The 27,156-nt window shown below is 38.9% G+C and overlaps 1 protein-coding gene across 2 annotated transcripts in view; it reads right to left on the bottom strand.

Annotated features, from left to right (window-relative positions):
* Window positions 1-27,156, bottom strand: part of LOC6578863 (myocyte-specific enhancer factor 2) — a 64,919-nt gene that overhangs the window by 4,094 nt on the left and 33,669 nt on the right. For both annotated transcript variants that reach the window (XM_032729604.2, XM_002004726.4), the window contains exons 4-7: window positions 22,505-22,548; window positions 3,017-3,476; window positions 1,826-2,029; window positions 398-761 (exon numbers count right to left, since the gene is read on the bottom strand). In XM_032729604.2, coding sequence (XP_032585495.1) covers window positions 398-761; window positions 1,826-2,029; window positions 3,017-3,070 — 622 coding nt within the window. In that variant the 5' untranslated portion in view covers window positions 3,071-3,476; window positions 22,505-22,548. The remainder of the gene's footprint in view (window positions 1-397; window positions 762-1,825; window positions 2,030-3,016; window positions 3,477-22,504; window positions 22,549-27,156) is intronic.

The following is a 27,156-nucleotide window of genomic DNA, read 5'->3' as shown; positions in this document are numbered from 1 at the left end:
AAAACAAAAACAATTTGCAGGCAGTATTAGAGGTAAGTTCAAGAAACTAGGACCCAAAATAGTTGTTAAATCTGCCTAAATAACGAGTTGTGCATGCAAAAAGTAAAAAAAAATTAAGTAACGAGTTAGCTCTGCTATCTGCGTAGAGTTGGAGTCACTTGGTGTGTAAATGTAAAAAAAAAAAAAAAATTAAAATCAAAAGGCAAGACAAAACAAAATATGAAATAATAAAGTAACGAGTAACGAGTAACTTGTAGCGAGTAGCTAGCAACGAGCAGCGATTAGCGCGCAACGAGCTCAGCTCATAGTTAAAAAAAAAAGTCAGTAAACGAACGGAAACAGTAACAGAAATTGTAATAAATGAAAGAAAATTGTGCACCCGAGACACTGTACTAACTTATTAAGGACATCCCACCTGAATCCGTCTCCGAACTCGATGGACGTGGGCTGATGTTTGTGTGGGACATTTGTGGGCTGGCCTGCAGCAGATTCTCACCGTAGGAGCCTGGCACTGGCACCGATACTGGCAGCGTGTAGCTCGCGTTTGGCATGGGTCGATTTGGTGCACCGCCACCGCCGCCGCCTCCTCCTCCGCCGCCGCCGCCGCCCGTAACACCGCCAATGTTCATTTGGCTGCGCTGCATCATATTCTGAAAATCCTCGTCGATCTTATTGTATTTGGCTTCGGTGCGGGGTGTTAGCGTATAGTCGGCCTCCGCTTCGGGTGAATCCGGTGACATGACGCCGTTTTTGTTCTCCTTCTGCAAATGACAACGGCACACACACAAAACAGACCAAGAAAGAGGGAGAGAAAGAGAGAGGGAGAGAGTGGGTGAGTGAGTGTGTTTATGCGTGTGTGAGAGAAATTTGTGTAGTGGTAATTGGCTGCGACAGAGTGAGACTAGGGTGGGGGTGCACTTGGCACTTGACACGTCGCCGCTTCGTTGATGTGCTAAATTATGTAAATCTTGTCTACGCTCTGCGCGGCATTAACATTACAAAACAATTTAAAAGGCAGCAAACAAAAGACAACAACAACAACAGCAGCAGCAACAACAACGCCAAGAAGAGCCGCGACAATGTCCGCATTAGAAATGCAAAATTCATTGGCGTCCCACCGGGCGCTTCCGCCTGACCCTTCAAAGCTCTTTGTTAGGGCTCAAAACGAAAAACGTTTGCTTGCTCAGTTGCATAGCTCTGCTTAATGTTGTTGTTGCTGCTGCTGCTGCTGTTGTTGTTGCTTAGTTTATTGTTTTGTTTGTATTTTCCGCGTGGCTGCTGCGCTTTTCACAGTTCACTTGACTTTCCATAATTTTATGCAAGCGCCGCGCGATAAATATCGATAACTGTGTATAAGCAGCGAGCGATACACAAAGTAGACATGAAAGGCGAATATCGCGTGTAACGAGCGCCAATTACAATGAGTAGAGTTCATAGCGAGTGACGAGTTTCGCGAGTAACGAGTGTGTAGTATTGGAACTGGCGAGTAAAGACTATAACGAGTACCGACTGTAGCGAGTAGAGACCATACCGAGTAGCGATTGTAGCGAGTATATCGATCTTCCAAGTATTTCAACCGTAGGTAATGTAACGAGTAACAGTAATAACGTTTATGACGGATAGCGAAAACAAGTAACGAGTAGATGCAATAAAAGTCGTTACGGTGCGTAGCGAATGTATTACATAGGAAGTATACCGAGAGCTAAATATAACGATTATCAATTATCGAAATAACGACAATTGACAATTGAAAGTAACGAGTAATAATCACTCTAGCGAGAACCGAGTTTAACGATTAGTAAATGCAAACAGTTAATTAACTTACCTCAATGATATTCTTGTTGGTTAGCGATTCGTGTGGCTCATTGTATTCGGTATATTTGAGCAATACACGATCCATATCGGTGCTGGCATATTGATAGAGCTTATTACTGGACGAGAAGATGATCAGCGCTATCTCGCAATCGCACAGCACGGACAGCTCATAGGCCTTCTTCATAACGCCAAACTTGCGTTTGTTGAAGGTCACCTGCGGGGTAGAGAAACACACAGAAAGAGAAAGAGAGAGTGAGCGAGAGAAACAAAAGCGAGCCAACAAAATTGTTCACAATTGGCTGTTCAAATATTTATGGGAAATGTAATTAGAGGCTTCGTCTCATAGACCAGCACTGACAGCGATTGGTAATGAATCGATTATGGCCAAGTCAAGGCAAGAGGGCAACCGCATTGTTGTTGTGGCCATCAGTTATGACGCGTTTACGACTTGGTTAAGCATTAACCTTTACAATGCCGCCAATGTCCTCTGCATGAAAGAGTTTCAATCACCAAAGCACGCACACGGCCCGAGCGAATTGTTCGTTTGAGGCAAAGCAACAGTTAGAACAAAGCTAAAGGGTTGTTACAGTGTGTGTGTCTGTGTAGGTGTATCAATTAGAACTAGTTCATTGAACATTAACGAGAAAATTTTACACGGGAATTGAACTAATGAAACATTATATGCGAACTAGGCTATAGATATGCAGAGTCTACTAGTTATCAAAACTGGTTTTAGCAGAACTAAGAACTGAAATGCGAACTTTATTCTTAAAGAAAAATATAAATTAAAGAACTAGTGAAGCTGTTTAGAGAACTATATATTTCTAGGCATATATCAACAAACTGTGCTTTAAGAATAGATCTTTGAGAACAGTATATTTATTTAAAATAGTCAGTAAAGAATCAGAACTAGTTCACAGTTGCCCACACTCATACTCTCGATATGCAAATATTTTAATTAATTTTTCATAAACTATTTTCTCAAACTTTAGCGCAAGTTCAGCCCAATTTTAGGTTCATTTGGAGTGCTTCCGCCTGTTCTTCATTTAGTTGAAGCCTTTTGAATTGTTTTCAACGATTTTAATTAATAAATTTCTAGGCATTCATTGGCTATCTTTTTACGACAAGAAAACTCGCAGTTGCTTTAATATTTCGTGTACTCCCTCCCCGGAATATTAAGCATACGCAACGTTTGACTCACCTGTCGATTGCGTTCATCGGTGATGCGTGAAATCTGAATTTTTTTGCGACCCATGGCAACAGATTTCGATTTGATACACCCAAATGCTGTTGACAATAATAATATTTCCTTATTGATGTTGTTGTTGTTGTTGTTTGCTCCACTTCCTGTTGGTGTGGTTGTTGTTTTTTTGTTGCTGGCTCAGATGTGAGGCAGCAGTTAGGCTTACTCCTTGTTGCTGCTGCTGTTGTTGTTGTTGCTGTTGTTGCTGTGGCAAACGTTGGGCATATTATATATATATATATAGATATATATTTATTCTGATCTATAGAGATATATAGTCTGTATATAAGTGCTGGACGGCTTCTCGAAACGGCAAAATGTTTGTTTTCTTTTCGCTTGTTTTTATTTATTGTTTGCTCTGGTGATTGTATATATAAATATATTTATTTGTTGCAGTGTAAAGTGTATTCTCAGGTATCTGCAAAAGAGTGAGAAAAATAATGAATACATTAATTTACATATACATATGCATGTACAAATATGGTGACTGGGCAGCTATTATCTGTGGCCAGCCAGATATCGCTAGACGATTCAACTCGGGCTTAACCCATTTGCCCGCTGACTTCAAAAGGTGCGCCTGGCTGAGCAGGCAGTGGCGCAACTTGTTGACGCTTCATTGGCCACGTGCCGAAAGTTCAATGCACCTATCTTAGTCTAAACACATTGCTCCAGCAGCTGACCCATTTATTTTTTTCTGACTTGGCCACATTAGCCAGATTCCTTGAATTAATTGATGCTCTGCTGCGCGTTGGCATTGCAAATCCCTTATACCGTTATTTTTTTTTTTTTTTGCCTTGGCTCTAGCCTTCGCCCTTTATAAAGTGCGGCTCGATGGACACGCTCTCACGCGTGATTAGCACCGTTCGCCTATGCGTACGCTTTGATGTCCTTCAGGTGTCACACACACACACATACTAACAGGGACGCCCACCTACGCTCGACCACAATGGGCCACGCTTTCTACATTAGGTATTCATCAAAGCATAACAAGGCAAACTCAAGGCAAAAATAAAAAAATAAATAAATAAATAAAAAATAAAATAAAAAGTTTTAGACTTGTTTCTAAAAGAAAAATAGAAATTAAAACAATGCGCGGGAAAATTATATTATTGAAATTAATTCCTATCTTATACAACTTTTCAGTTCTTCAAATCTGAACTTATCGCACATAAATAATATGTTGCAATGCATAGATGATAAGCACTGTTAGTTGCCATAAAATCGTTTCCAACTAAAGGAGAGTTCCTTTTATATCAAGTTAACATAGGCATTACTTTGCAATCCTCTGTTAAAGTTGTTCAGTGCTGTTATGTTATGGTAAGCAGAAAGCCTTTTATTCGCAACTGTTATACACAGATGTTAAATTAACACTATCATTTTCTGCTATATATTAAAGCTGTTATTGCTACTTTCAATATTTCTCAAGCAATTACTATGATGCTGCTGTTACTCTGTTAACATTTAATAGCTATGTTAAGCAACTGTTGCCATCTAGCACGCTACTTTCCAGCTGTTAAATGTACATTCGGGGCACTTCAATATACCCATTTGATGGGGCACTCAACTACAGGATATAAAATAAAAACAGACGCCTGCGGCTACTGCCAAGGCACGTGGCTGAAAAACGCGACTAACATCTTAGAGCAGTCTCCATTAGCTTACACACACTCACACACGCACACACACACACGAACTCACACACTCTCTGTATGTGTGCGTGTGTCTACTGTGTAAACATGGCAATTCTTGTTGCTTGCCACGCAGGACTTGCCACGGCGGGAAAGCGCAAATTTCCGAGTGCGAGTGCCGGAAATCGAGGCAGATGAATTTCAATTGCTCCGCTTGCCTCCCGTTTGTCGTTTGTCCTTTTTTTTTTTACCATCAACTCTCCTCACTCACACTTTCTCTTTCTATGTGTGTTGCTGGCTTGTTTGTCCTACGGCCAGGACAACGTGGCTGCCAAGGCAACGTTTGCTTAAAAACGAGCGAGCCTCACGCAGCAACAACAATAAGACGAACAACAACAACAACAGCAACAACGACAATGACGACCTACGCAATATGTTTCAGCTTTCAACCCTGGCCTGCCTGCTTGCTTGCCTGCCTGCCACACACAGCTGGGGTAAGAGCTTCAACCTTGACGTACAGCCCGAATGGGGCAACAGGACACAACCCGAAAAAATTCGATACAACAATGATTATGTGGAGCGTGCGTGCGTTTTGTATGCTATGTCATTATTATTGAAATAAAAGTAAGCAAGACGCAAGAGGTTTCGGGTCGCTGTATGTGTATCAATAACTCGATAACATATCGATTTACTAAATGCAATATATTTATATATACAATATATGTATATATTGTATATATAGTTTGGCTAGTTAGTCATTTAGTTTTAAACTTAGTCACTGCATTTTCTCTTGCTATAACAATTCACATTACGCATACGCAACGTTGCACAATGTAGGGAGCTAACAAAGACGCCCACGCCAAACTAATTTATAAACTCTTTCACGCATAAACACCCACACACCCACTATCGAAAGCAAATAAAATAGTTTCGAGTGCTATCCAAAAGCAATTAAGATACATAATTAGTTTGATGAAGTGCGTCAGGTAGCAAATTGTGTTTCAATGGAGTAGCACACGTGATGTGAGCGAAAGATGTGTGCAGAAAAGTGTGGAATATGGAGAGTCAGTAGGAGAATTTTGGAATGATAGAACTTGAACTTTGATATAAGTAAATATGTATTATTTTTATATGTTGAAGAAATGTATTTGTGAATGTCTTGAGAATCTAGAACTTGAAAAAAAAATATATATATTTATATTTTATTTCATTTAAGGGCCAAATTAAAAAAAAAAAAGTTTTGATTAGTTTAATGTATAACAAAATTATTAAATATATTTTTTCATATATTGAAAACTACTATACTCTGAATATGTTGCTTAACCCCAACATTCCTTATAAAAATTTAACCACAAATTGTTGTTTGATTAGGGCATAAAATTTTAATTATATATGTGATATACATATCCCGTAAAAACTTTTTAAAATTCCCAAACTCTTAGCTATTATCAAATCCAAATTATTTCAAATACTTAGTTTAAGCTCGCTGCACGCAATGCAAACAAAATTGAGCTTTGAGTTACACAAAACCCGGAAAAAAGTTGATATCTTAATTAAAATACATAATCAATCCTACGACCTTTGGGTCAAACGACAAATATTGACATTTAACAGGAAATCTATTGACTCGATATTGATGGCCAGCGAGTGTATAATACGGAGATCTCTGTCGAGGCCGATAGCCGTTGATATGGGTACCTTTATAAGTCATTAAATCACTTGGCTGCGGCTATGAAATGAGAATGTTACTCAGCTCATATATATGTATATGCATACATATATTTAGCGAAGGGGCAGCGTAACGATAACAAAAACTAAACGAATACAAATCGGAGCTCAACCTCTAAATGATGATAAGGACCCGCATCGAAGCAACAACAACAACAACAACCACAGCAGCAGCAACAACGACAAAGAAGAGAAATGCGTCACAGAATAGCACGAAAACATGAATAATTGAAGCTGCTTAGCGGCTGGGTCGAGGGCGGGCCGCAAATAAGGTGGGCGGGGCAGTTGGGAGTGTTGAAGCGTCGCCTGGCAGCTGGCAATTAAAGCGTGTGTACGCTGTGTGTGTGTATGTGTGTGTGTGTGTGTGCGTGAGTGTGCATAGCTTATTAAATTCAAATTAATTCAAATATTCGATACGTTTCGCATTTCAATGCAAATGGAAGAAGAAAATATTGAGTTGCAATAGGAGCTTAACTTATAGATAGCACATCAAAGATACAAATACAGCAGCAGCAGCAGTAGCAGCACACGCAGCAGGACATCATAGACAGCGGCAGCTCATCAAACGTTTGAATTACAAATTTATAGCATACTTATGAGCGCTGCTGCATGGAAGAGCGGGTAGGAGGCAGGGGCAGACGACGTTGCTTAAAGATCTCGAATGCTTGCAAATTTATGTGGATTGAGATATTTATAAATACAAAATAGTATTAGATATATTAAGTGAATAATTCATTTATTTTTTATCAAAATAAAAGTTCTTAATCAACAGAAAACAGCAGAATTAAAAAGCGGATAAAATGTTGTAGTTAGCCCAATGATCACGCTTAGCTTCGATGTTGGTTTAGCGGATATTGCATAAGAATAATATATGTAAAAATATGTAAATTTTAAAATAAATAAAATAGTTGAAATAATCAAAGATTCATAAAATGTGGAAGAAAAAGGTAAAAATATTGAAAATATTTAAGGATTTATTTAAGGATGTTGAAACAGAACACATCTAGGTTTGAGTTGAATCTAATATGAAGACTGATGAATGTAGAAGCATATATTGTCAATCAAGTCATCCCTAGAGACCTCAACATGCCAACAGTCCTTGAGGAAATATTCAGAGACAGTACTCGACCTCTAATCAGCAAAATTACTTGGCTATGAGATCACTGCGATTATATGTACGAGCAGACAGATATGAGAGACACCCAGACTGACAAAGACCTAAAAAACTAAGTCTGCCGAGTCAGACAAACAAACTTGGAATTCAAGTTTATATCTCCCTTTTGAGACTGACAGGTTCATATGACCATAGACCACTTTCTCTATCAATACAAAATTCTCTACCCACAAAAAACATAATTTGACAAGTGTTTTCAATTCCCCATATATCATTTGGCAGCATTGGCCATTGCTGCTGCGCCCGTTGCTGCTTATCAATGCGATGGGCTTATCAAAATCTGCATTTGCCATCTCAGTGGCCACTTGGCTCTGCCGGTCAGGCGATTAGATTGTTCAAGAGCAGCAAAACTAGCCTCAAGTGCCGACAAATAATAACAAAGAAAAAGTGAAAAACTGAAAAAGTACGTAAACCTAGGTAAGCAATAAATCAAAGTGACACGTCACTGGAATGTCTGTGTAAATGTGTAAAGGTGTGCTCTCTGTATTGTTACCAAAAAAAAAAAAAAAATACAAGTTAAGCAAAGAAGAAACGGCAAAGCTTTGCACAAGTGTTAACTGTGACTAATTGCAGGTAGCAGGCGACCAGGTGAGCTAATCAACCCGGACACACGCCAAAGTGTTGGCGCCCTGGGGTCAAAACTTAACACAGTTTGTTGCTGCAACAATTAAACAGTTGCGGTTGCAGCGACTGCGATGCAACTTGACTGGGTCAGCGCCACTTGAGCACACAGCCAACAACAACAACAACAGTAGCGACAACAACAACTATACAACAAAAAGGAAGGAAGGAAATTAGTAAGCGATTTTTTTCCCTGCTTGCAAACAGCAAAAGGATGTGTCGTTTGTTGTTGCTGTTGCTGCTGCAGCGATTGCATGTGTGTCAAGATTTTGTGGTTCTTCTGCTGCTTCGTGATGCTGGCAATTAGAAGTGAGCCGCACATTTGCGCCATTTTTTAATTGGCCCAAAAGTTATGGCCAGCAGCTGCTGCTGCCAAGACAAAGCCAAAACTAAAGCTTTGCAGTTCATTAGACAACAAATCTTTTAGTTGCTGCATTTTTCTTTGATCTTGCCAACTGCCTTTCTATGTGATTTTCATGCATAGCTCTTCATGTCACAGGTTCGAACCGTCAAGGAATATAAATGATATGCCCCAAAGTTGTCTGCAAGCAAAGTTTTTGCTCATTCCTCTATATTTTCTTTAGCTGTTCTTCTCGATTTTCAGAAAGTAAAAGTCAAAAGTACAAAGCAGTGGACCAAAGTTTCGAGACAATGTTTTTTGTTTAGTGCTCTTTATTCTATTATTCTCGAATATTATTTGTAGCTCCTTAAAGGTTTTCTATGTGCCACAAAATGTTTAAATGTTGAAAACATAATACTTTAAGAGTTTTTTTTTTTTTTCAATCTCTACTTTATACTGTCTACACCTGCCCAACAGCCTTTCTATGCGATTTTCATAAGGCGAGTACTCTACAGCCTAACAAGTTTTGTGCTGTAGTTAATTGTTTCGTCTTTTCAAAAATAATTATAAATTTATATGAATATGTATGAATATGAATGTATATATGAATATGCATATCAGAGAGAGCCTAAAAGTCTGGCCTGTCATACATAACTTTATATACATATATATAACTTCATATACATATATAGCTTACTCACTCAAGCGGCAGAAGTTTTGTTGCTTCAATGATTCACTTTATAGTATATTTTACTTCATATTATTATTTTTTTTTTACTTGGGGTTTCGTGGTTTTCCTTTGATGAGGCATCTTAAATAAATAACATTAAATGTATCGCTTACAATTAGCAACAAATTTGTTGCGCTCTGCTCCTGCTGCTTACGATTTACTGCAATTAATTTATGCAAATTTTTAACTTTTCCGTATTATTTTGGATGAATGAACTTTTGAACGAGTTGGAAAACCAGTTATGAATTTGAGATGCTGCTGCTGCTGCTGCTGGTGCTGCTCTCAGCACATTTGAAGCACACACACACGCACACTCATATATTCAGAGACCTTTCATAAATTGCATTTTTATTACAGCACCACAACAGCGAAATAAAATAATAATAATAATATTAACAAAATAAATACCTAATTTATGAGCACGTTTTTTGGCCAAAAGTATTTCAATTTACATATTATAAAATTGTTGTTGTTGTTTTTCTTTTTTTGTATATTTTTTGTATAGAGTTCAGTTTGTGGCTTTGATTCGAAATTCTTGCTGAAGGCAAACTCCCTGCCGCATTTCACTTTCGATCTGTCAGAGATTAATCAACGACTGCTCAGTGCTAATGTGTTAGCCAATCAACGCATATGCGTCGTCGCTCGCTCGCTCGCTCCAATCGTAAATCTTAACTTAATTAACGACACGCGCGCGCCGACGCGTTTTAAAACGCAGCTGAAACGCGTCGATGCCGCTGCCATTGAGCCGCAGCGAACAGAAGTTTTGAAGTTTTTAGTTCCGCTAGGCGTTGACGTTCTCGAAACGGGAACCCGAACTCGAAATTGGAGAGCAGAAAAATGAAAGGGATTTCCAACACAACTTACTTGATTAGGTATGCTTGAGCATATATCTATATCAAGTTAAGCGTCTGCTAGGGTTGGTTGTTTCTGATATAGTAGGATTAGTAAATAAATATTTATTTATTTTGGTATGTGATCCTAAAGAACTACATATATCTGTCTGTTGAAACAATATATGTATTTATAAAAATAATGAGCTATGTATGAAAATCTTAATACGAACTTAAATTTAACTGCCTTAAGTATTCATATATTACCCAAAGTTTCGCTTTAACTCTCAACTCATTCTCATACAAAGTATTGATAACGAACTTGATATTATTTCAAACAACGAGTAACAGAACTTTTGCCAAACAATCAGATAACTAACTCAAGTGTGTGCGACTCTTTATAACTATTCTCAAATTTCTAGTTTCTAGTTTCCAGTTTTTAGTTTCTTTATCTGCTTTGCAACTGGCAAACAATTTTCAATTGCATTAGCAATGTTCGCGATAGCACTGAAGACACCTGAGAGTCAAGGTTACTCTTACTTTGCCAAAGCGCACACGTTCTATGCTAAAGCAGACTTTCAACTCCTCCCCTGCGTCTCCTGCTCGATGCTCCACAAAGCACTTCACGCGCGACTCGGTTATGTTATGATATCTTATCTATGCACACGCACACACACATTCGCATACGCGCTCGATTTCAGATAGTGTGAATGAGAGTGAGAGTCGCAAAAGCAAACAAAAGCAAAGACAAAAACAAAAACAAATATTATCAAAATAATAATAATAATAATCATCATCATTAAGCTATGACACAATCGCAACAACAAAAAATCATAAACTCAAAAAACAATTTGCCAAATATGAATATAAATATATAGTGTATATACATATATAATATATATATATGCTACCTTTCTTGTGCGATTTGATAACAAAAAACAAAACACTCTCGCTCTCATTTCAGATAGGGCGACAAACAGCAACAACAACAACTAACGTTGCCTTATCTTAATAATTTCTAGAGCGATACAAAATAAAAATTCGATTGCAAATTTTGTTATCAGCAAAACACAAAAAAGCAAAAACTGAAACGTTTTTTATTTTGCCAAATTATTGATTAATAATCAAAAGAACAAATGTATATAAATAAAAACTTTCATTTCATTTCACTCTTTTCAAATTCTTTTCCTTCATTTTCCTTCATTTCACTTTATTTATTTATTTTGTGGACTTTCTGTTCGCTTTGATAGCCGCTCAGCTGGCGGCCTAGGGCAAAGGTTTTGCACGCTGGGCTGGTCAACAGAGACCCCCCGGTATAAAGGTTCCTCCATTCATGCTATCGAATGTGAATTATCTAGTGGCTTAAGATTAAAGAAGTTCTCAGTAAATGCGTCAAATTCTAAAGAACTTTATCTGTAACTATTGAACTTTTTGCACTGAGAGAAACGAAGCAAATTTATGTAATATAGACAGACAGCATGACATGGACATTTGTTAAGGCTTAGCTTGTAAAAGTTATAAAGATTATTTATTACTTTAATCATATGAGATTATGGGCTTAATATTGGCGTTAATATTGGCTTACGAACAGAGTCTGAAGAGGCTGTTAATTAACAAAGTTAGTTAACAGAGCTTATTAGAGGTAAAGCGTTCTACAGTAGTAGTTAACATATGTAATTGAGATATCAATGGCATATTAACAGAGTCAACACAGACTTTTAAGCAGAGTATTTTAACTGATTTAGTCGCAAAAATCTGAATAGGAATATTCAGGAGTGATTATAAATTATAAACAAAATTCATACTTTGGTGCATTACTCATCTTTCATATATATTATAGGATTCATCAAAATTTTCCTATATACAACTAAATTTTTTCTACTACCTGTATAGACGAAATATTGCTCTATGATTTCTGGAGCCCCTACAAATTTGATGAGGTGTACACAACTATTGAGGCAGTTGCTACTTTGAAGTGCAATGTCTCTGATGCCCATTTGGGTTGATAAGACAGGCAAGACAAGGCAGACAGAAGTCAGTGGACACATTTTGCATGGCTGTTCTTTTTTTTTATAAGCCCTGCAGACAAACAGAGCACAGGCAATTATCAGGGGACAGTCAGTCGGTCAGTTAGTCAATCAGTTGGTCAGTATACAAATCAGACAGTTTGTCAATCAGTCAATATATGAGTAGCAACAAGAACTACATGCAAGAAGCGGCTGATAACGTCTGTATGTGTGTGAAGCGATGGAAATGGATTTGAACTTCGCTGGAAGCGCCGAGTCTACATATCTGTGAGAATGTGTGAGTGCACATGTCTTTGTGTATCTGTATTATATTGGTTGCTTATCAGTTTTGGCAAAAGTCGACATACAGAGAGAGAGGGAGAGAGAGAAAGATGTTTGAGTATTAAATGCAAAAAAGAATCAGAAATAATTAATAGGAAAAGTAAAAGGCGCGATATAAATTGCTGTATACGGCCTATGTATGTGTGTGTGTGTGTCTGTCAATATAAAATTTGATTGCAATGCAAGCAAGATAGGTGAGATGACGTCAGAGAGGGTGAGAAAGAGTGTCTAATAAATGTATAAAAACATTAAAGCAACGAAAAATTTAAAAAATTCACAAAAATATTTTATATTTATATACAAGATATTTCATTTTAAAATATTTTATTTCTTAAGTTTTTTTTTAATTTTTATACCCTGAACCCATTTTCAATGGGAAATCAGGGTATAATGGTTTTGTTGAAATGTATGTAACAGGCAGAAGGAGGCGTGGCAGACCCCACAAAGTATATATATTCTTGATCAGGGTGACGAGCTGAGTTGATTTGGCCCTGTCCGTCTGTCCGTCTGTCCGTCTGTCCGTCTGTCCGTATGTATGAACGCGTCGATTTCAGAAGATATAAGAGCTAGAGACTTCAATTTTTTTTTAAAATGTCCGTAATTACAGCGCGCATATCAAGTTTATCATTAAAAATCGATAACTCATTTCGATCTTTTTTATCGATAAAAAACCTTATCGAAACCCAGTTATAAAATTATATCTTCTACACCTTTATTGCTAGAGTCTCCAAATTTTTAATGTATGCTTATATGCAATTTATACAATTTCGGTTTTTGTTAAAATTTACCCCCCACCTCTAAATTCACCCCCTCACCCTCACTTTTGTAAAAAGCGTATTTCAAATACTAGAGACTTGTGCTTTGGCAATTACATGCATATTCATGTTATAATCATAATCTAAAAGTTTCATGAAGGTCGTACGTCCATAAAAAAAGTTATTAAACAATTAAGTTCTCATAGTAAGCGCACACTGCAGCCCATGCGTGTTTATGCGTGGTTGCTTGTGTGTGTATGTGTTTGTGTATGTGTGTGTGTATGTGTGTGTGTGTGTATGCGTTTGTGTATGTAGGCGTGTGTGTGTGTATGTGTGTCTGTATGCGTGTGTGTGTATGTATGCCTGTGTGTGCGTACGTGCGTGTGTGTGTGTGTGTGTGTTTCTTGTGTAAGCTGAAAGTCGCGAAAAAGTATTGAAATATCTATTGCTCCAAGGGTTCAGGGGATCTCGTAGTCGAGCAGTCTCGACTAGAGCTTTCTTACTTGTTAACTATTAGATTTTATTACAAAATTTCAACTTACATCATTTACAAAATTCTCGAAAATTTGCTGCGTTTAATTTGTTATTTTTTAATTGAGCAATTTTTTTGTATAATTTGTTTAATTTGTTATTGACTTTTTGGTATTTGTTTTGTTGTCAAAAGTGTCTCAAAAATAAATCATAAAATTTGTTTCCTTAACAATTGTCACAAAATGTTGCATTTGTATTTACTTTAACTTGACATTTATTTATTTCTTATTTTTTTTTCAAGTTTCTTTTTATTTTATTTATTTTGTGTGTTTCTTTAGCAAACAGACACAGTTGATTCAGTTCGTTCTTGCATTTAATTTGGTTTGTAAAACAAATTTTGAATTGTTATATGTTTTTTGCCGTAAATATTTATAAACAGAATTAGAGAATTGGCAAACGAGTCTGCCTGGCCGATGGTTGTGGAGGCGGGGCGAGGTTTTTAACAGGCGGGGGCGAACGTTGGACGGCGAGCGCCTCGCGAAATAAAAGTTAAAAATAAAATGTTATATTTGTTAAACGCATTGTTTTTATTTTTATTCTTATATTTATTTATACGGACTGTTGTGTATTTATTTTTGCGCATTCGAAAAAATGTATTTTTGGAAATAGATACGTCAAATTGTTTATAGATTGGAGTAAAAATAAATTATAGCGCGCGACGGCATAATTTGCCTCATTTGCTTTGCACCTTTATTATTATTATTATTATTTTTAAATATATTTATTTTTAATTTTTCCGATTTTTTGTTGTTGATATTTTTCCTGTTGTATGTTGCTTGCCCCCAACTGAATGAAACAATCGCGCAAGAAAACGCGGAACAAACGCGCAAACGAAACGCGGAGATCTGAAACCTAAAGAAGCGGCGTTGCGAACGCGTACGAACGTACTGACGGATAAGCAGACCCGTTGACGTAGTCCGCACGGCGCACAGACATACACACACTCACACAGTGGCACTCGCACAGCCGTGCACACACGTATACACACGGTTACACAGACACGCGGGTATCTATCGGTATCGGTATCGCGCACTGTCTACGTGAATGCGTGTTTGTGTGTGCGTGTGTGTGTGTAACGAGCACGGTTACGCGTGTGTCCGCTGCAGTGAGGATGTCGAATGAATCTCATAACATTCGTTTTCAGCCCGAGCAACTGAAGCCAGCACACACACGCATACACTCAAAGCAATACACACTCATACACAGGCATGGCGAGCGCTCTGAGTGGGCAAAAGCTTACCCATACATGCACACTGGCACTGGCGGCATTCTAACGGTTTCTGCGCTTGTGTTAGTGCAACAGATTTCGGTTTTGTGTAACAAAATATCCCACACACACATGCACACACCGCACAGCTCGCTCGCACGCTCTTGTTAGCGCCCACTCTCCACGCCATACGCGCGCTCTCTCACTCACTCACTCAGGCACAGACTGACTCACTCACTCGCTCAGGAGCGCGCAGGCGCTTTGCATGTGAGTCATTTTCGTTCGGTTTGAGTTTTCACTCACAACGAAAGCAAAAGCCTCCGTTTGGCCCGAGGAGCAGGCGCAAACAAGAAACATATGGTTTTTGTTTGCGCTCACTCATGCACACACACGCACATATACATGCACAAGTAGGCAAACAGCCGTTCGTTCTGCTGCGACTGCTTGTTGTTCTTGTTGTTGTCGGTTTGCGGGAGCAACAGTTATTTTTCCCAAATTCCTTTGCGACTCACTTCGATTGTTACGCACCTGCCTCTCTCGCTCGCACTCTCACACTAAGCTTTTCGCTCTCGCTCTATTGCCTGCTCATAAATGTTAATTATCCATTTTGATGTACAGCTTGCCCCCGCATGGGCCCTGTTCTATACTTTTAACGTAAAATATTTCCAGTGCGTCGCCTTGGTTTTTCCTTTTTTTGTTACCGTCCCTCTGTCTGTCTGTCTGGGTGTCTGTTTATTTATTCGGTTCTCGTTTGCGTTTTCATTTTTCACATTTTGTTTTTGTTTGTGTTCTTTTTGGTATCGAACCGCATTGTCCTTGCTTTTGGGGGCCTATTTGAAGTGCTTTAGGCTGCTTTCAGGCCGTTTCCTGCTTTTGGTTTACAACAAAGCTGTTAACCTGCGTTTGGCAGTATAACAAAATGAAATACAGCACACACAGACACACACACATCATTATAACAGTAGCACAGTTATTACAAGTAAGCCCCATTCAAGGACTCGCTTCAACTTCTATTAAATAGACAAAAGTAATTCAACTATTATCAATTGACCCCCTAGCCGCAATTAACCCCCTTTGCCTACGCATACACACTTGAGCCGAAAGCTCAGGTAACGCTTTCTAGGACCCGGTTTAACGAACCTACATATACAATTTTAAATTGTTACCAAAACTAATGACTCAGCAGTTGTATTATTACATACTCGTGCAGCCTAATATAATTTGACTGGTCTATCAAGGCGATTAGCGCGCTATATATAGGCTGGCACAACAACAACAAAACGATGAATTTCCCCTATTTAGGCTACCCGATATAGAAATAGACCATAATTAACGTGGCAAGTTTATTATTAACATTGTTATTACAATCACTCGACATTTTGACCATATCTCTTAACCATTTGGTGGTCAATCAAACGTTTTAAAGTAGGCAAGGAGTAGAAATGTGGAAAGATATGTTGGTTAAAGTCCTTGGCCCTTATATGATTTTAGTAAAGCACAACTTAGTGTTCGAGAACATTCTTTTGAGTCTACAATTTATAGAGATAATATGTAATGAAAGACTGGTGAGCAAAGGTATCTATAAGCCCAATAAAAATATTTAAAAATTCTGCTTCAAAGACATATAGCCTCTAGCTACAGTATGTCTATAGTAAGTCCAGTAGGTTCTTAAAAATAGCTTAGACCATTTTGTATGTTAGCCTTGTTAATTTGTTGATTGGAAATAATAAAGAAATCTATGACCTCAAGTCTGCAATTTATAAACTACATATGTCTGTAGATATGTCAGAAATATTATAGATAGCCAAATGACAAATCGATAACACGTTGACATATAGCAACTATTTGTTAAAGTATAACAACATATTTATATCATAGGAACTATAGATGTGTATTGCTGAATTCTACATCTCTATGGACAATTTTTGAATATTTATCAAAGTAGCTCATCTGGAATGTATATTATAGCAACAAGATCTATATGAACAATATCTATATTCCGTATCTTATATGAAAAGGTATTATATTTCACTAAATTCGTACAGTTCATTGTGGAGTCTACACGTCTTTCAAGACAACTAAATATAATACTCTTAAGAGTGAAATACTTTCTTAGCCGTTCATTTACAAATTTCTATATTTTTCTTTATATTTTTCTATTCCTATTCTATATTCCCATATCTACAGCTCCGCAATGGTTCAGACTACCCATGAAGTCTTGTAACTTCCACTCAATCCCACCCTCTTTTAAAACCAATTTCTCATATCCATTGCAAATTCAATTGCCCTGGTTCTGCCTCAGCCAGCCTTCCCTGTACCCTGTACCTGCTGATCTTGCAGCGCACGCTGCCTGCTGCATGAAATTTCAGTAAAAATCACGCATCGCCTTTCAGAGGAGCGCAAAGCGAGTTATAAGTTTACGACTTGAGGGGCGCCACAATGTTGCACACATGGCGGCAGCAGCACCAGTAAGAGCAGCGGTAGCAATGCAAATGTTGCATTTGACCTCGAGGCAGTGTCGGTTGCATTTGCGGCATCTGCATCAACAGCCGCCGCCGCAGCAGCAGCAGCAGCAGCCGCATGCGTTTGCATGTGCGTGTGTCCTTGTGACTTTTAACACCCTGCCATCAGTGGCTGGCGACAACTGCCAGAGTCGCCTTCGCCCTCGCCTTCGCCTTCTTCGTCTTCATCTTCCTCTGCGCCTTCCACTCTTTCAGATTCAATAAACGCCGTTGGATGCATTTCGCGCAACGTCCGTCCGTCCGTCCGTCCCGTTCCGCGTCCCTTTGCTGAGGCCATGTCCATGTCCAGAGGCAGTTCGCCGTAACGTTTAGCTGCACACACATGTGCAACATGCGGCGACACATGCGCACTCTGTGGCAATGTGTTGAGTCCGACTTTGAATGCGACGGCCCCTGGCATCGACATCGGCAGCCGCGCATCGGGCACTTAAGCGCTTTTCCACAGTATTCCAACAAATTCATCCTTTGCGCTAAGCGCGGCTGCAAACGATTCTCTCAGTGTGTGTATGTGTGTGTGTGAGTGTTGTTATTGCCTTTAGCCACCACGCAGAGGCGCACCCCAACCAAGACTAACAACAACAACAACAACAATTATCAGCGCTAGTTGCCGAAGCCACGTGAAGTTCTTTACGTTTGTTGTTGTTGTTGTTGTAAACGCTGCGTAGGTAGTTTCACATCAAAATTTCATTCAAATCGCATTACTCTCAAGTGCAGTTGAACAACACGAAAATTAAGTTGATGCCGATGATGACGTTTAACATAATAATAATGATGATGTATTGCTTTGCATGTAAATTAAACTGCATGAGATTTCCGTTCCAAAAAGTCTTTAATGCTGAGATGGTGTATTAACATAACTTCCAGAAAATATCAGACTGCCTATTTTATTGCTATCTATAAAAAAAATCTATAAAGCATTAGAAGCTCAAGAATGAAATATGATATAATGCGTATCTGATCTACGATCCTCCAACTCGTATTTTCCCATCGTTAATCTCTCATTTGAGATTTCTAATTTACCAAGATTCATATCTTATATATGTCATCTATTATCGCTCTGTTATCTATAACTGAGGATCTATAATTTGAAAGCCATCGTCTATCATCTATTATCTATCAATTATTTACTATATATGATCTATCATCTACTATTTACCATCTATGATCTATCAACATTTATTTGTCTATTTTTATCTTCTATCTCCTACCTTTTCGCCTATCAAAAGCCTTTAAAATTGCAATTTCCAGCTTAACAAACTTTTCTTTTAATGAAAATTTATATTCATATTTTCTTCCTAGAATTGCGTTATTGGAAAGACATTTCAGCGCTTCCACTTGATTTGTTAGCAAAAACCTTTTTGCCTTACGGTTTCCTTCGGCAGATTCTTTACAATTTCCATAATAATACAATAAGACCTGGCTTAATACCAATATATCTCAATACGCTGGGCAATTTCAATTCCATTTGACCAACTTGCGCTCATGCAGTGCAAATAAAGAAGCAGCGACAAAAGCAATTAGGCCCGTAATTACTTTGGCCTCTGTGTCAAATTGAATGAAAAGCTCGGATGCTGCTGATTGAAGATGATACAACAACCCCCAAAAGGATCGAAGCATTAGCATTGCCTAATTACATTTCAATCGCATGTCTTAAAAGGCGCTTAAACTCTCAATCGTTTCATCACAAATATGAACGGGGGCGTACTCACAGTGGGAGTGAGGGGGTGTTTGAGAGGGTGTGTGAGAGGGTGTGTGAGACGGTGTGCAAGGGTGCTTGGTGTGTGTGCACGCTTTGAGTGCAATTTAAATGTGATTAGAAGCTGGTTTAAGGACAATGCCTACAGGCATATAAAATAAAAGCCAAATAACAGATAAGTACCATGAAGCAGAAGCTCGACTAGCAGATATCCTGTATTTATTGATAGAATAGAATATTGAATACTTATTTCTTTATTATGATGTTTGCATTATATAGGTAAGCGATTACCTTATGTTAAAACGTGGCTAGAGTGATCTTGCTCTCTCTCTCTCTCTTTCTATCTATTTCTCTCCACACCTCTCCACTTCTATCTCAATACCTATTTCTCTTTCTATGCCTATACATTTTCAAGCTCTCTTTCTATCTCTATCCATCTATCTTTCTCTACCTTCCCTTTGTTTTCTCTCTGCGTTAAGTTTGTCTTTGTACACTTCTGACTTTCTCTGAATCTCTAATTCTTTCTCCATGTTTTCTTCTTTCATCTCTTTTTTTAAAGAAGATGTCCTAGTATTCAAACCATCTGCCAGAGAAATGTGTATCTTCTCACTATTTCCACGATCTTAAGTTCCACGATCAGTCATCCGATCTTATATGTATATCTCTATATAAATACTTACTTTCCATCTCTATGTTTCCCATGCTCTCCAACTACAATCAACAAACTACAACAGCCACAGCTTGATCTTCTAATCAGCCTTTATACATTATTCTGATTACCCATTACTGTGACACGCGTTACCTTCAGCTCATTATACCCCATTACAGACCCCATTTCAATCTCCGTATCGGTGGCATGAAAAAGCCACATAGAAATTATATTTTCTTAGACAACAAACAAAAATGTTGTGTCTCCGTTGTCAACTGAAGCGTTGCTAAACGTGCAACAAGGAGGCACACTCCAAAGTGCCACCGATTCTCCACCCTCCAGCATTGCCTGCCCCACAGCCCTCCCTCCCCCCTCTCCCTCTCTCCAGTGCTCGCTCCCCTCTTTAGCTCCTGCGGCATAAATACTCCACGGTTTGTTTCGCTTGCCGGAGTTGCCTAATCTAATCAATTTTGCTCAATGCTTTTGTGCTGTTGCCCGCCCACGCGGAGGAGCGCAGCACAGGCAACACGGGCAGCCGCTGCCGCAGAGCAACAAGAGGCAAAGGCAGCCTGTCAGCTTCAATAAGGCAACGTTAACACGTGTGTGTGTGTGTGTGTGTGTGCGACAGTCAGTGGGGGGAGAATTGGGCTGGGCTGGGCTGTGCTGTGCTGGTGCTCGCGTCAGCTGAGCGGTGAAAGCATTTCACTGTTTGCATCAATGATGAGCAGCGTTGGCGTCGGCGTCGGCGTCGGCGACTGCTGCTGCCATGGCTGCTGTTAAAGTGGCCAGAAAACGTGGCCCTGACAGGTAAGGTAAGCGTGTCACACACACACACACACATACACTTACACACAGACACATAGAGCAACCTACTCTATTATTCTGTCCCATTGTTCCCGCTGCAACTGAATTAGTTAACAGCAAACAAATTTGAACTGCTCCAGAGAATTACGTGGAGATATCTATCTAAATCCATAGCGTAAATGCTGAAAGGTAGTTTCAATGCTAGTGCCACTTGTTTCCACATTTAGCCACATTTAAGCCCAGTTTATTGGCCAATCTTTCAACCCATTTTTGCTGCCATTGAGCCAGGTGACAGCGCACAAATGACAAATAAAAGTTCTCTGACAAATATTCCATGCAAATGCCTTGGCAAGGACACAAGCTGCACTAAAAAAGGTTTATGCTGCCCACAACCCACACACACACACATAACCACACTTGTGCCACAAATTATAATTGAAATGGATGCCACACACACACACCCACACACACAGACGGTTGAAGTTTATTGAGCTGGAGGACATTAATTGATTTGGACACGCGGATAAGTGATGTCCTTTAACGGTTTTCTGCCATCCGAAAATTGTTTCATCATGCAATATTCATTGATAGCTCTTGAACGTGAATCGGTTTAAATAAGTGATATCCATATACATAAAAATATGTATATATATACACACATATTTCGACAGCAATAAAAGTCTTTTCATGTTGCGTTCATTAGTTCAAGGACAAAAGGGAAAAGTTTTCAATGTACAGTGAAAACAGTTTCCAGTCCGTTATAAACTTGATGCTAATTGGTTTAATTACAGTAAATTAAAGTTTGCTTTTTGTTAAATATATTTATGTATACACATATATACGAAATCTATATAAATAGAGACATTATATAAGCTACCTCAACAGCTTGCTATATATTTTTAATATATATAATTCATAATCTGTTGCATAAGCTCAAACCACACAAAGCGAGCTATTTGTAATTCAATTTACTAAGAGAGAGGGAGAGAGAGAAGGAGCGAGTGAGTGAGTGAGTGAGAGAGGGCGAGACATCTGGCAATCATTCTGAAATCAGCTACACATAGCAGGCATATCAATCATTATGACGATGCCATTTTGCTTGGCTGTCTGTCACACACACACACACACACTCACACACACACGCACGCAGCCAGACAGACAGCAAAGAATCCCACAAGTAGATATACACCTGTATGCGGTAAGTAAAGCTCACAGAAACTTAAACTGTTACAAGCGCAGAGAGCAGCAATGAGAGAGAAGGAGTCAGAGAGACTAAGATGGAAAAAACGAGAAGAAAACACACGCATCGCTGGGCAGGACAGCAGAGAGAGAGAGAGAGAGAGAGAGAGAGAGAGAGAGAGAGAGAGAGAGAGAGAGAGGTAGAGGTAGATAGACAGAGACGGAGCGTGAGAGCGGTAAGTATGACACTTAGGCACACATTGAAAATTGGCACGCAGCCAGACAGACAGCAGCGACACACACACACATACATATCGTCACACGTGTAAACACACCCACACACACTTGGCATCACTTGCAATCGCATCCTGTTGCCCATCGCCTCACACATAATATGTGATATATATTTTTAATGTCTTTATTATGTTCCATTGAGTGTAAATATTTTCCTTGTGAGCAAACACAACACGCATACAAAAACAGAGACAAGGAGAGAGACAGAGCGAAAGTGAGACACTGGATGCAGCATAATACGCGGCACGTGCTCAGTGTTTCAAGTTAAGCTTCAACAACAGCAACAACAACAACGAGAAAGAATAAATAAAATAAAAAACTTTTCATTTCGCCGTTATAAGAAATGAAAACTGCCAGCGGAAAAATTGAAAAGGAAAACTGGGAATTGAGCAACCTCTTTGCACACTTACCTTATTAAAGTTTGCCTTTAGCGAACAGGTACAAAAAAGTTTTGCTGCAAAAAGAAAACAATAAGAAAATAGAGAGTTAGTAAATGAAACAAGTTGAGAAGAGTGCTAAGTGAACGACTAAGAGATGACCTGTAGTAGTTGTTGTAAATTATGATAAAATATAGCATTACAATTGATTGCAATTGTGATTAAAGCGTGAATGAAGGACCAATAGATGCCCTGTAGACGGCTGTAAATGAATAAATTGTTATAAATCATATATCAGATGATTATTAAATGTAAAAATATATATACATATTTGATATGAGTTGTAAAAGTTGCAGCTTTGCAGGACTAAAAGATACCCTATACATAGATGTAGGATAAAGTCGCTTTAGCTTTAGCTGACTCGATTGTTGCCCAAATTTCAGGTATATTTTCCCATTAAATAAAATATAAATAGATTCCTGATCAGCACGATGAGCCACATCAACAATAAAATAAAATAATAACAGTTAAACTAAGGAGCATCATGATCTCCTGCCGAATTCATTTGATGTAACCCATTATCTCTAATTGATTCATCGGAAACCTACATCTCTTACTCAGCTAGACTTTGCTCTCTGGTTACCTCATCGCTTAGCTCACCAGCTCCAGGGTATCGAGAGTCCAACATTGTGAAGTGAAATGAATACAATAACAGCATTTAAGCACATTCTATCGTCATGACAACACTGGCGCAGCCAATTAATCTTGACTGTCGAAGCGTTTTGAACGCCCCCAAACACAGCAGAGAGGAAAGCAGCAGATGGAGGCAGCAGCAAGAGGCAGCTGAAGCACGCGATTTATGACGATCAGTTCAATGCACACGCGTTGGCTGTAACCTCCTGCAAAGAGGGTAGCGCAAGCCGAGCAGCTCTAAAAGAGTTGAGCAGAGCGCCCCCCCCTTGAGCTGGCTTAGTAACATACAGACAGAGACAGAGACAGAGAGAGAGAGAGAGAGTGAGAGTGCCTGAGTTCAAACTTGGCGAGGGGCATTTGTCAGCTCTGCGCAATGCCAGTTTAAAGTTGAAAGGATACCATAAATCTTGCCAAGCCAACTTGCAATTCACAATTCGCAATCGCACTCAGAGCTCAGAGCTCATGATGAGGCGCTCTTTGACAGCCTTGGCTTTGGCTTGTCTCGCTTTATGCCAAAAAGCCAGCCGGAAAGTCAGACAGACGAGCAGACATGCATATCTGGTATTCAACTTTCGTTCGGTTCTGTTCTGCACAGCATCAGGGCATAAGAAACTTGCGCAGTGTCTGTGTATTAAGACTGATGTGGCATTAGGGACATTAGCGTAACAGCTTCTCGTTGGCGTGCGCTGCTTTCTTAATAAAACATCCATGAAATGTTCATAAACTTTATGCAAAATATGTTTGCCTTTCAGGGCCAAAAGTCATATCATCTTGGAATTGGAGATCTGCTCTCAGACGGCGATTTAATTTATTTAACTACTACCATTTATTTGCTCAACAGTATTGTAAATCTTAGAGATTGATAGAGCTCTATAATTATTATAATTTATTTATATTGAAAGTTAACAGCTATAGCAATAATAACAGCAATCCCAAAAGTAACAGAAACATTAATTTTTACAGCATTAACAAATGCAACGTTCTTAGAAATCCTAACAGTCCGATATTAAGAGAAAGCTTAACTATATGGCTGTTAAGCTTTCTCTTAATATCGGACTGTTGCATTAACAGCAGTAATTATGGTAACAGCGAATCGAGCACTGACATAAACTTTAAAATTAAGAACATATATGTACAAATCTAATGCTTTTAGAAATCTTAAGAGAAGTAATACAATATTAACAGAAAAGTTTAACAGCAATATACGCGTTAGCATTAACAGCATAGTAACAGTACGTACATGATATGTATATTTGCATACATACAAGAACTACTTTTACTATTGCTATTGCTGTTAATGTTAATGTTAATGTTAATACATGAGATTAAGTTTGAGCCGTTGTAGCATTAGCAATAATTAACTACATTGAACACTTTAGATAGCCGTAGCACATATAATATATACAACATATATACATTAATACAAATATAAATATGTAAATGTATACGTAAAAATCAATTGCCAGCTGTTGTTTCACACTCCGCCAGCGTTTCGTGTGACGTCAGTGGCTCAGCTGTTGACGGATATTTTTATACACAGCTCAAACCAAATCCTGCGCACACTTACACACGCATAATTATAGGTACATATATACATATATTTGTTGATATATATAGTGCTTGCTCAATCAGCTGTTAGTTTTATGTTGCCAACGAAAAAACGAAATGCAGGGAAAACTATGCTGAAAATCTAGCCAAGAAAAAAAAAAAACAGAAAATAAGAACAACATACGCAACATGTGTGCACACTTTGTTGTTGTTGTTGTTGTAGTTGTTGTTATTATTGCTGGCATACAGCACATGGCAGCGCCTCCAATTCGGCTCGTCAAATGAACCGTATATGTGCCAAAAAGTCAATGATAGACAAAATACACACACAAAGAGAGCGAGAGAGAGAGGGAGAGTGAGGCGCTCTTATTTGTCTTCCCGTTTACAGCTTCCTCTGTCTGCCAGCGTTTCGACATAGCTCAAGTATGCACATCCTTTAGCCGCTTCCTTGCCTAGCTCAAATACAGCTCAAGTGGCTCTCTCCCCATTCCATGTGGAAATGCATTTTATGATCACTGCTAAACGTGTGTGTGTGTGTGTGTGTGTGCATGTATCTCTGCATCTGTGTATATTTCTCACCTCCATTGCGATCAAATCTTTGCTATAGGGAATACAACTAGAGAGCTAAGCATATATACATACATACATACATACATACATATGTAGGTATATGCTGCCTTATATATATTTCCTTTGATTTTTGTTATTGAGCGCAACTACATTACACACACACACATATATACATACATATATATATTCATGTGCCTGTGTGCAGACACAAATGTTATTGACGTCGCCGTCCGGGCAACGTCCGTCCGTCCCGCCATCGCGACGGTACCGAGCTAAAGCAGAGCAACACAGCCGACAGAGCGACCATACGTTGACTCAGGGATCGGCTGCTGCAGCCGACTGGGTCTGGGCTGGGGGCTGGCTGATGTTACCGTTAAAAGAAATGCAATTAAAATGAATCTCTAGACCCCTAAAAACTTCAAGCAGCAGCCGTAGCAGCAGCAGCAGCAGCCGTTGCCGTAGCCTCTGCAGTAGCGGAAGCAATTAGTAAACTGAGCAGTCTTCCACATATAATCCCATAGCAAATCTCTCTGGCCCAACTCACGCGTGCTCTACGTGGCATTTGGCTGTAGGTAGCATTGGGGAAATGCACTTAAGCAAATACATAAGACATACAGATTTACATATATACATACATATGTGTAGTTGCTGTCTGTCTGTGGCATCTTTAGCTACGCTTGCCTCCCCCTTGCCCAGCAGACGGCAAACGGAACACACGTTTTATTTGTGGTGGCGCATGTGCAATCCTTTCGACAGGCTCTTCCTCTGAGTGATCCCCCAAACGCGCCCCATCCATGACACGTTCGTGTTCATAATTATTATAATTTGTTGATGTCGTCCATTCTATTCCCTAATTTGGTTGCAAGACTATAAATAGTCTTAGACTTAATATTGATTTCGGTATAGAGCGGGATTTACTAGCTGTTCGGTTAAAGATTGTAATTCCTCCAACTAAATGAGGCAAGCAGAGTGAAAATACAAAGCAATTGGAATTCTCAAGTACTTTAAGCGCTTGTCTAGCTGTTAATTGTTATGCTGAAGTTTAGCATAGCCCGAGGCTGCCGCTGAACGAAGATTAATGACTGCAACTGCAGGAAATGGATTTGAGAACGAGAGCGGGAGCGAGAAGGAGAAACAGACGGGGCAGATATTTAAGATTATATGTTAATAGTTAACAGTACAAGATATAACTATTTGATATAATCGAGGCTGACTGATGAACAAATGAGGTTTATTAAAGTTTATCTTGCTTTGCTGACCAAGGATATATTCAAATAAATATTCTTGTCATATTCTCCAAGTTGAAGGATAATTTTTTAATCATATTACAGTAGGCCTAAGTAAATGGATATTAGAGAATCTACAAATTAAGCTATAAGCCTTTTCATAGATAATTGCTTGAACATATAGAAACATAAGCTATATTTATGATTAAAATTTCCCCAAAATAAATCTCAGTCTCAAGCTATATTTATGATTAAAATTTCCCCAAAAAAAATCTCAGTGCCTGACAAAAAAAAAAGCGCTCAAATTTTGCTCCCAGTTCCATTGATTTTCCTTTTCCCTCTCCCAGCTAGCTCTGCATAGCATTTCACAACATTTTTGTAGACAAATTGGCGCAAGAAATTAATAAACACACGGTCACAATCCATTCGAACAACAATTGCCAAAGCAATGCCAGACGTGCCTTCTTTCGCTGCTGTTGCTGTTGCTCCCCAGAGTCTGGACATTGCGGACCACCCAGTCAGCAGCTGTTCGTGTTGTTGCAGCAGCAGCAGCAGCAGCAGCATGCAAAATAAGACAACATGGATAATATAAGGCAATAAAAACAAACATTTTAATTCAAAACATTGAATGGATGCTGCAGACATCCA

This window comes from Drosophila mojavensis, unplaced genomic scaffold, assembly GCF_018153725.1.
Source record: "Drosophila mojavensis isolate 15081-1352.22 unplaced genomic scaffold, ASM1815372v1 contig_80, whole genome shotgun sequence".
NCBI lineage: Eukaryota > Metazoa > Arthropoda > Insecta > Diptera > Drosophilidae > Drosophila > Drosophila mojavensis.
This window is presented reverse-complemented; position numbering and strand designations above follow the sequence as displayed.